The following is an 11478-nucleotide window of genomic DNA, read 5'->3' as shown; positions in this document are numbered from 1 at the left end:
GTATTGGTTTGTTTGAGCGTTTAGTGTGTTTCGGATGGATAACTGTGTACTCATATCCATATATCGTTCATGGGGCAATGTTTCTTGTATTAAGTGTCTTGCTACTGAATTGTTGAAAGATTATTCATGAATCTCCTAATAGCATTGTGGCTTGATAATGAATGATCTCATATTTGTTTATTTATAAACTCACCTGTTGTGGATTGTGGTTGATGGGAAACTCTAACTTTTAATCTTGTTATTAAAATTGTTATGTTTAATTTGGTAAGCTTTATCATGTTAACCATTGAACTTACTAAGCTCTAGTACAGCTTACTCGTGTTCTTTTCTGTTCCTTGTAGATAACGTTTTGTAGAGTCAGGCGATCGGATAAACTTGAAGATCACACTATTCAGATTCATTTTGGGTTATATGGCATGTAATAGGTGTTTTTGTATATGTTTAGATACTTATTACAAATGTTATGTTTTAAGCTTGGTATAAGCTTACTTGTGTATGTGCCTTTAATCTTGGTGTGAATATGTTCATATAAAGTTGTTTTGGTCCTGTGATATAAACCTTATTTAAGTGTTTGAATCATGGTATGAACAAATATGAATGATTAAGAAGAAATGATAAGTTTGGTATGAGTTTTATATATAAACTTATGAATTTGAATGCAAAGTAGTTGATGTGTCAAGTGAATTGAGGTTGATAATTGAATTATGATGTCAATGAGGACACATTAGTTAGACATTTAGGTTTATTATTTTGGCATGTTTTAGGCTTGTTTAAATGTGTTTTTGAAGTATGGAAATGGTTGGTTTTTATTTGGCTTGGAACTTAAGTGTTGGATGAAAGTTTTGTCTTGTTTTGAAAGCTTTTTAAGGTGCACACAGCCATGTGTCTTATTAATTTTTAGGTGTAGGATTTTTCACACAATCACAGTTAGTTACACGGTCTAGCCACACAGCCTGGGCTATCTCATACGGCCTGGCCACACTGCCGCGTGACCCTTGTTTTTAGAATTTTTAAATTTTTGCATATTTTTCTGTTTTGATTCAAATTAGTCTCGGATTGTTCCCAAACTATTTTTAGGGCCCTATAAGCTCGATTTAAGGCCCGTAAGTGTATTTTATCCTGATTTTTATGAGCTACTGATTGTTATCATTTATTTTATATTTTTGTTTCTGTTTGATGATAAATGTCCTAGCCTGTACTGTAATGCTTCGTAACCTCAATCCAGCGACCGAAACAGGTTAGGGGTGTTACAGTCATGGAGCGTTGATGAAATAATCAAATGTTCATACAATTGGGCTTTGCAGTGTAGCTCTACTCACAAGGTAGATCATACCAGAAGGCAAAATTCAAGGACGACATTCTCTAGGGTAGGTAATTTGATTCAATTATATTATGATGGCACTATCAAGGTCGACTCGAGGGTTGGCATTGTTGGGGGAGTGTTGAGGGATCACCATGGATTCTTGGGTTTAATAGGCGATTGGGACAGTGTTTTGTCTTTAATGTTGAGTTTTGGGGTATTCTAGAAACTTGGCATTACTAAAGAGCAGGCGATGTGACAGAGTGTTGATTCAGACAAATAGTATGGAGGTTCTTCGGGCCATTCAGGAATCATTCTCAATGACATCTTGTTCTGCACTTATCAGACGTATTCAACAACTTCTATTGTAAATGAGTCAATGGTAATTTGAATATATTCCTAGAGAAGAGAACATATAAGCTGATCGCATCACCAAGATGGCTTTTGACAGAAATTACGGTCTGTAGCTGTACGTAGATATTCTGTTGGATTTTGTTAGATTAATGTAATTAATTTTTTTTGGTTTTTATCACCAAAAGTCTCCAAACTTCTATAACCTCTTTTAATGACTTTCAGCATATCAATGTAAACCACTCTAATCACTATTTCCCAATAATAACAAACATTTCGGTTGATACTAGGGGTGGAGGGGTTAAAATGAAAATTTTTCATTTTAGTCTTTTTATAATTTATAAAATTTTAAAATAATAATAGTAAAATAATATTTTGACTCCAAAAATAATATAAATTTAATTTATTTTTAAAATATTATAAAAATATGAACTATTAAAATGATAAAATTATATTTTTAATATAGTAAAAGTATACAATATAATTTCATGCCAAAGAAGTTGGAGACTTCGATCGTGGTTGATACTATGGTTTCTTACGTTACTAATAAAATTAGTCGCATGGGAGCATGGTGTAGCGACGACCACCGTTAGGTTAGCCTATGAAGCACGAATGTGAAAAGAACAAAAAGTACTAAAAAAAGAGAGAATCATATGTATTATATTTGTTACATGGTGGTACGATTTGTCTCTATATTAATGGTCATAAATGAGATAGATATCAAGTCCTTTTCTATTTATTTAGATTTCATCCAGCCAACGGTTTTTGCAGCTACGAGACAGTTACAAAATGCTAGTTGGTGATCACTCCATTTTTATACATCTTAATTGTATCCGTGGAAAATAAAAATAAAAAATCCAATTTTTATCTTTGTAGAAAACGGTACCATTTATTATTCAGATTCAAGTGTGAGTATGGCTTACGAATATAACTTGGTTTTTTAAAATTTTTAATGCATTTAAAAGATCCTTAGAAGTCATATCATCATATCCACAAGTGTCGCGTACAAGTTTTGTTAGTTTAATTTTTCTAATTTTCTCTTATATATTTAAAATATCCTTAAAAATTATATTCCTATATTTACATGTTGGACATGAATACTTAAAAAAGTAAAGGGTAGAATAGAATAAAGTTAACCAACTACAGAGGTTCAACGATTACAAATGGCACATCACAAATGTCAACTTACATAAGGTATTAATTATATCTTAGTTGGCCGACATATCACAACTGTTTAAAATATTTTAGTTTGAAAACGAATTTTTTTTATAGTGGAAAATAAAAAATTTGAAAATCGATTTGATTTATAATATTTATAGTAATAAATCTTAGATCGAAATTGCACTTGTGTATCTTATCGTTCTCAACTTTCAACCAAACAATCTTTTCCATTATTCTCGTATCCCGAATTGCCTCGAGTATGGGCTCGATCAAATTGAATCAAACACAAAAACTAAAAATAGTTTCTTTTCTTTTAGGGTGAAAATGAAAAAAAATTTCTCAAATAGAAATCAGTAGAATCATTATTCTAAACAATATATTTAATTCTTAGAGAATAAAAGTTTTTCTATTTTTGGGTAGAATAACGGTATCTAAAAATTTCTCAAATAGAAATTAGTAGAATCGTTATTCCGAATTGCCTCTAGTATGGGCCCTACCGATGCCTTCTATTTATAGGGGGAGAAGGTAGAACCCTCATTGAATTAGAAAAGTTTATTTCAAATAGAAAAACACACCCTACTTAGAGGAGGATTAGGGTGGTCGATACACCCCTAGTATTCGTACTTGGGTTGCTATCCCTTCATATTCTATGTGGCGATTTTGAGCCTCTCTCACATCAAATTCAATTACAAGTTTTTCTATTTCCCAAAAATACATTTCAATATTTATATTAAATAATTTTCTCATCTCAATTTTACTCCCGATAAAATTATGATGATTTTACCCCTAATAAAGTTTTTGAGAAAATATATTTAATATTTCACCATTCAACTTGTTCGCTATAATTATATGGTTTATTTTCATTTTCGGGCCTTAAAATAACTCAAAAATATAAACTCAATCTTTCGATAATTTTTTAGAATTACTTGTTCATTTCTAAATGAGTTCATTTCTCAATTTCATTTTTATTTCCATTTTGAGAAAACCACATTCATTTCCAAATAATTCCATTTTCTCCATTTTCATTTTGGAGAAAACCATGATCATTTTCTAAATATTTTTTGTTTCTCCCTTTCTATTCATTGTGTTCCTTTTGATTCAACAAGCAATTCATTTTTTGTTTCAATAAGCTAGCAGTGGGACCGATTGAATATATGTAATTGAGGCTCAAATGATTTATAATTAAGTTTAAACTTTTGGCTTATTAATTATAAACTCATTTAGTCACGAAGTCATTCTACTATAGTATCGTGATTGAGCTCTCCTCAACGACATACCATTACGAAAGCAATTCGATTAATACTCGTCCAATGACTTTGTAATAAGTGTGTTACTATCCTAAGATATCCTTTAATCTTTTTGAGATAATATTTATTTTCTCAATATGACCCTATTTTATCTCATGGTAACCATTATATCTTCATTCATGAAAAGTTAATTACTATCACATAGTGATCAAGTAATCCATCATAATGATGAACGATCCGTAGCCACATTTACTTTTCATCAATTATGTAATGCCAATGAGAGGACATCATTTACCCATGTTTCGGGTTATGAATTCTACTATTGTGAATGACGCTACATACTGCAGAAGTCGTACACGTAATGCACTAGTTTTCGATTCCTTATTTATTCAAATCCAGGCTTTTACCTACATCAAATTGTAAAGAGTAATGCATACATAGTCCTTTTCTACTTAGGATTTAGACATGGCACGCTATGAACATCACAAGTGAATAAATTCATAAACATATTTAAGATCTATTCTCCTTAGGTCCAATCTGATGTATTGTCAATCCAGTCAATCACATCTATCTCAATATCTTTTGGGAGTCATCCGCTTCGATGTCAAAGACAAAACATCTCCCCAATTGGACTTGATAGACAACATATTAGTCTTTTAATTAGTTTGCTCAGTTTTTATTAGATTGATGATATGTTTAGGTTCATCTATTAATATAAGTTGTCTTTCTGTATTACGATCCAACCACATAATACCGCTTAGTATTAGTTAAACATTAGACAATCAGTGCAAAAATCATGTGAGTTTAACATACAAAGTATTAATGTAATTTATGAATAATTTTATTAACAATCTATTCAAAAAATTATAATTATACTTAGACGAAAATACTACACTTAGGGCACCCGATCCAACATGTAAGGGCTTTAGAGAATGCATTCTCTACCTTTACAATAAGATACATAAATGGAACCAATGAAACAAAGATTGCAGCAAGCATAATCACCGCCATTGTCTGCAACGTAACGACCGGGTTCATAAAGAACACAACCACAATTGCTGAACCCTACCACACTTTGGGCTGTGTAAATGCTTCTTCCTGTTCTCAAAAGAAATATTCATGTGATTACAGATCTAACTGCACCTTTGGCCTAACAGGTAGCTTGCATAGGAGAAAAGTGATTAACATAACGAAAAGTTAGGCCGAGCATATATAAACAGGGAAATAAGTTCATACCATGTCATGCTTAGAAAGTAGAACATGTAAAGCACTAAGTTGCATATTCAATACCCCATCACCGATGCCCAGTAAAGCTGCCATGAGAAGTGGGTATACTTTGCCGAGTACTCTCTAGTTGCACTAAATCATAACATATAACCAGCAGTAAGTACAACAGAGAATGAAAATAGCTGAAAGTTAACAGGTATAAAGCTTTATATGGCTGCACTATCCTCCCTGTATTTCAGTAAAAGCCAGATGAATATCACTTCCTGAAAAAAAGTTCATACCATGTCATGCTTAGAAAGTAGAACATGTAAAGCACTAAGTTGCATATTCAATACCCCATCACTGATGCCCAGTAAAGCTGCCATGAGAAGTGGGTATACTTTGTCGAGTACTCTCTAGTTGCACTAAATCATAACATATAACCAGCAGTAAGTACAACAGAGAATGAAAATAGCTGAAAGTTAAAAGGTATAAAGCTTTATATGGCTGCACTATCCTCCCTGTATTTCAGTAAAAGCCAGATGAATATCACTTCCTGAAAAAAGCTCCCCCCCCCCCCCCCAAAACTATTAATGTTATTGATCTCAAGCCAGATGTGAGCCGACCTGCACACTAAATATGAAATTTTACAAACAAGGCCAGACTAGATGATAATTCATCCAATTGCATCTAGTCCAGCTTTCTCACTTAAAATTAGTGAGATTACCATAATGTGAAGTATTTTAATAATTTTTTTATCTTTCACTTAAGGGTATTCCAATAAATATAGTCCGCAAAGAGCTACTTTCAAGTAAAGCTCGATGCTTATAACTAGTAATCATTTCTGAATTTTAGGTACTTACTATTGCATAAAAAGCCCCATAAACTGCCATTGCACCACCAACACCAGCCTCTCCAAGGATTGGGTTTACAACATCCTTGGTGTAATCAGCCCTGAAATTCCAAGCATATCTCTAACTAAGAAGATAGGCGGAAAATTTTCTCCTTTAAAGAAGGAAAAGATTGAAACAAACTGTTGCAGTAATGGCCTCAGTAAGCAACAGTATACCATACAAAAGACTGCTGTAATACTGAATAAGCAACAAGAGGAATGATCAAAAGCATCCGTAAGTTGAGCAAAGGAGTGATAACTGACTTCAATGTAGACGTCACAGCAGAACAAAACCTTACAGAAGAATCTTCCGATACTTTCTCTTCTTTGTCAACGACTTTATGCAAGAAACACATTAGAATGGTACCTAATGTCATACTACAAAGAAACACAATGAACAGCAAAGTTCTGTTGCCGCTGGTACTTCCTTCCTACAGTCTAAGAATAAATTATGAGCAGTTGTTAAACATTTTAAAAGGAAATAAAAGCTAAACCCCAAGCAAAAAGATTCATGGCATCAACTATAATCATGTAAAGAAGGAATCAGTTCTTGAAAGAGAACTTTGGAGGTTTAAGTATAAACTCGAGCATATCTGGAAGCATGAATCAAAAGACAGAATGGTTTTTCCACCTGCAAGTTATACTTAAGACTGTCTTCCAGACCACATAAGGTATTTATAAATCCTTGGGTGCATAGAATACGAGGAAAAACAATTTTTCATTAACAGTAGAAGCAACACACATCGCTCCACTTTCCAACAAACTGCATTTTTAAGAAGAAACAAAATTGGGGTAAAAGATTAATATTTACAACCTTGAAATGGCCCGTTAAAGATATTCAAAGAAGATAGTTGTTCTGAATAAAAGAATTAGAAAACGACTAATTGTCACAGCAGAGATCATAGTCACCTGGTGAAGAGCAAACATTGCCCAAAATTCTCCATTGAACTGACCGATCACAGTTCCTTCATGTAAGTCGGCATCTCTAGCATAACTGCGTGCTATATAAGTAAGATATGTCCCTTGATAAACCAAAAGAAAGCAATAGTCATCATTCAATTAGATAAATGAACTTAAATAAGTCTAACAGCATACACATACCTCCCCAGCCCATATTATTGAAGCTGCAAGACCAAGGAAAAAGGAAACTGGTATCATAGTATACCAACCAAAGTAGGATGAAAAATGTTCAATCTCAAAGTTTCATCATAACTTGATTAGTACATGCTATTGTATATATAGAAACCAAGTGAGTAAATGAGCAGTGATTACCATGTAGGCTTCAAATTTGCAGCTATAAACAACCAATAACCAGTAGTTCCCAGAACAGAGCATTCTTTGACCCCAGTACTCAAACCACCAATGATGCAAACAACGAGAAAACCGCAGAAGATACATACAGTGTTCCAAGAGTCACCATTCCCAAGTTTCCTTGCTAAAACCCAAAGAAAAAAGAGAGTCAAACTTCTCAATTTTATTGATTCTGCAGAACAATAAAATCTTCAAATTTTCCAGGAATTTCAAATAGCAGTCAATCTTCTTAGCAACCAACAGCTGGAGGAAAATTCAATCAAATGAATAAAAGGGAGAATCGGCAGAAGAAACTCACAGCATTAACAGTAGTCTCCAAATTCTGAGCAGCTCCATAAGCGAGGAAGACCAAGAAGGCACAGCTCAAAATATGAATATCCCTTGTTCGGCTTTTGGGAGTTTCTCTTTCTGAAATATCAATAACCATGGCGCCTCCTCTTCTCGAGTACCCATCAATTCAATTGCCATCTTGAGTTCTAATATTTTTCCAGCCGGTTTGAAATCATAAGCATTCGAAAGAGAATCCAACCGGGCTTGAAGCTCGAGGTGTAAAGCACATATGGAAATAGTTTAATTAAAGAATTGGGCGAGGGAAAGAGTGTTGGGTCTTGGATTATTTTTTTATATTTGTCATTGGCTTAGTGCCATACGTGTTCTATGGAAGAAGGATCGATCTCTCGGAACAAGATTATAGAACATTCAACATCCACTAAGTTCGATTCATCTTTTATATATTTGGGTTAATTTTTTCCTTTTCCTTTACGGCCATCCTTGCAAAAACAAGGCTTTGGGCTAGCTGCAAGTGCAACTTAAAAAAGAAGTCTTTTTTATTTGTTTTTGTAATAAAATTCCTGGACTAATTCAGACCGTGTACGATGTTAAAAACAAATTCCTGCAATAATGCAGCATGACTGCAGTCTGAGAAGGTTAAGGGGAAAAGATAAACGTTGCTGTTTCTGCAGATAAAATAGAGATGCTGGTTCATTACAACAATGCATCAGTGCCTGAAAAATTGAAAAATGGAACACAAAATCTAATAAATTCTGAGTACAAGCATTGCATCTTCCATCAAAATTGGGAACAAATTCATGCTCCATTAACAGTAGGATAAGAACTTACACTCAAAATACACATATAATGAACAATGAAGCCTCTTCTTTGCAACATGTTTACTAGGAGCACTATCTAGCTTCATCTTGACCAGTAAGGTTTCTTCTGCTTTCTGCTGTCCAGGATGTTTCCGAGGGTAGCCAATGCATCTTGAAATTTACGGATTCTAAGAAAACCTCTTATCATGGAAACCTCACTGTCTGAACAGTTAGCTTTACCGATCACCATATTAACCAGCGTAATTAAGGTATCCTCCATAGATAAAGCACAAAGTCCTTCAGCCAGCATATAAAATGATGAGAATTCGGGTAAAAATCCTTTCTCGGTCATCTCAACTACAAAATCAACAGCTTCTCCAATTGGTCCTCCACCACTACAAAGGCCGCGAAATATTACCTTATATGTGATGGCATCTGGAGGGTCACCCTTCTCCAACATCTCTCGATAAAGCCTCATAGCTTCATTAGCTCTCTTTCGTCTAAATAGTGCTTGAATAACAGGGTTATAAGCATGTGGAGTTAAAACCATCCCTTTCATCTGAATAGTTCTAAGGAGTTTACTTGCAACCTCAACTCTACCTGCCTTACAAAGGCCCCCAATCAGGGTCCCATATGTGACAATATCTGGTTCACACCCATTTGAAGTCATGGTTTGGACAATATCCGCTGCCTTCTTAATATCACCAGACCTGCAAAAGTATGTAAGCAAAGAATTGTATGTGAACTTGTCAGGCTTCAATCCTTCCATTAGCATTTGGTCCATAAGCTGAGCTGCCTCTTCTACCCGCCTGTTTTTGCAGAGACCATCGATGAGGGTGTTATAGGTCACGGAATTTCTTGAAACCCCTTGAAGCTCCATCTCATCAAAGATTTCCTCTGCTTCTTGGATCCTCTTGTTTTTGCAGAATCCATCAATCAAAGTATTATAAGTAATAACATTCCGCGCACAGCCACTTGACTCCATTTCTTTAAGCAGGCTTAAAGCTTCCTCTAGTTTCCCTCTACAACAAAAGCTATCAATCAACATGTTGTAGGTAAACTCATCGGGTTGGCACCCTTTATTCTTCATCTCCTCAAACAATTCCAAAGCAAGAGTATGATTTCTCGTCAGGCACAGACCTTGTATCAAAGAATTAAATGTGCAAACATCAGGTAAAATCCCCTTACTTGTAAGTACACGTGCAAGCTCAGTGGCCTCTTCAATTTGGTTCTCCTTACAAAGGGTGCTAATCAAAGTATTATAAGTAACAGTGTTAGGTGAACAATCCCTCGAAACCATTTGGTCTAAAACCTCCACTGCCTCCTCAATCTCACCAATTTTACACAATCCCGAAATTAAAGAGTTGTATGTGAATACATCTGGATCAAACCCTTCTCGAAGCATCACATCCATGATTTCCAAAGCATGTTCAACAAAACCTGCCTTACACAAACCATTCACCAACGTATTGAAGGTGAACTGATCTGGGTAAAACCCGTCATTCTCCGACATCTCTTGTATAAAATCCAAGGCTTCCTCAACCCTACCTTCCTTACAAAACCCGTGTACTAAAACATTCACGGTCACATTAGTAATCGGACAACCAGCCTCCACCATTTGTCCCCTAAACCTCAAAGCGCCATCCATATTACCTTCATCAATAAACCCTTGAATTATGGTGGTAAACGTTTTCTCATCAGGGGCTAAACCATAACTAGGCATTTCTTCCATCATCAAAATGGCCGGCCTAATTTGATGCGCACTACACAAAGCCTTAATCAATATGTTGAAAGTAGAAACATCAGGCTTAATCCCTCTACTAACCATCCCATCATGAGCAATTTCTACCAACTTTAACTTGTTCCCATCCACCAGAACATTCAACAAGAAATTATAAAAATGGGTGTCGGCTTTTAACCCGAACTCACCTTCCATCAGCTCAACAACATGGAGAATTTCATCGTACAAACCGAACTCGGCATAACTTTCGATAAGAATTAAGAAAGTACCTGTACGAAGCTCACAACCGGAGTGCTTCACTTGTTGTAAAATAAGCTTTATGGAATCGAAGGAGCCGAGTTTTCCAAGCTTGGTGAGGAGTTCCTCGTAGATGGATAAGTTGGGGGTGAAATTGGGTTGCTTAGAGGCCCAATCGAATAAGCGAAGAGCAGAGGACTCGTCGTTTTGGCGGCGGAGGGTGTGGAGGAGTTGAGTTGGAGTGAAGTCGTGGGAGAGAGGGAATTGGGTTTGGTTTGGTTGAGTAGATGAGAAGGAGATGGAGGAGAAAGGTGAAGTGGGTTTTTGGAAGAAAGGGAAAGGAGAGTAAGACCAAGGGTAGCATTTGAAACATGTAGAGGAAGACATGTGTGTTTTCTTTTTCCCCTTGAATTATATATGTTTTGTGCTAAGGAAGAGAGAGATTCAGCTTAGCATTCAGCAAAGCAACGAGCGACTAAGTGTGGGAAAGATTAGAGATATTTAGGGTCATTCCATGCTTCAGGTGCGTCGGTCTGACAAAGTAATCCTTTAAAACCGGAAAGACGGACAGACAGAGAGAGGAAACAAGAGCGACGTCGTTTTATCGGAGTTTAGCATTTTAGTGTCTGGCCCAACAATAAAAAGAAAACCCATTTCAGTCTCTCAGCATTAATCCGCCAATGGCAAGTTTTGGCCCATCTTGTGGGGAAGATAAAAGAAAGAAGGCAGAGTTGATTATCGTTATTTCACTCAACTCTTAGTTTTATTTGAAAACCCAGCTTAATAAAAAAAAAAAAAGAGTATGATTGCCTAATTCTTATTTAGAAGTTTAAATTTGGATATGTTGCTTGCAGTTTCACCTGAATTCTATTTCTACAAAAAGTGCAGTAATAATTATATTATAATGTAATTATAAAGAATTGTAATTCTCTAAATAAATTTGG

At 35.2% G+C, this 11478-nt stretch overlaps 2 protein-coding genes across 2 annotated transcripts; both read right to left on the bottom strand.

The window, feature by feature from the left end:
* Positions 1-4878: 4878 nt before the first annotated feature.
* LOC107899293 (UNC93-like protein 3) lies at positions 4879-8365 on the bottom strand. The gene is given in 9 exon segments (XM_041091222.1): positions 4879-5157; positions 5296-5690; positions 6129-6219; positions 6335-6595; positions 7067-7179; positions 7259-7281; positions 7430-7484; positions 7487-7592; positions 7767-8365. Coding segments are annotated over 6 exon segments (486 nt in total). The 5' UTR covers positions 7896-8365; the 3' UTR covers positions 4879-5157; positions 5296-5690; positions 6129-6219; positions 6335-6535.
* Positions 8366-8395: 30 nt separating this feature from the next.
* On the bottom strand, positions 8396-11098 carry LOC107899292 (pentatricopeptide repeat-containing protein At3g53700, chloroplastic). The gene has a single exon (XM_016824960.2). The coding sequence runs from the start codon at positions 10919-10921 to the stop codon at positions 8660-8662; it is 2262 nt and encodes a 753-aa protein (XP_016680449.2). The 5' UTR covers positions 10922-11098; the 3' UTR covers positions 8396-8659.
* Between the last annotated feature and the right edge of the window lie 380 nt (positions 11099-11478).

The sequence above is a fragment of the Gossypium hirsutum genome, chromosome D04 (genome assembly GCF_007990345.1).
Source record: "Gossypium hirsutum isolate 1008001.06 chromosome D04, Gossypium_hirsutum_v2.1, whole genome shotgun sequence".
Taxonomy (NCBI): domain Eukaryota; kingdom Viridiplantae; phylum Streptophyta; class Magnoliopsida; order Malvales; family Malvaceae; genus Gossypium; species Gossypium hirsutum.
Note: the sequence above shows the minus strand (reverse complement) of the source record. Positions and strands in the feature narration are given on the sequence as shown.

Excerpts from the sequence above, each read along its gene's own strand:
- LOC107899292 (XM_016824960.2), bottom strand. The coding sequence starts at position 10,921 with ATGTCTTCCTCTACATGTTTCAAATGCTACCCTTGGTCTTACTCTCCT.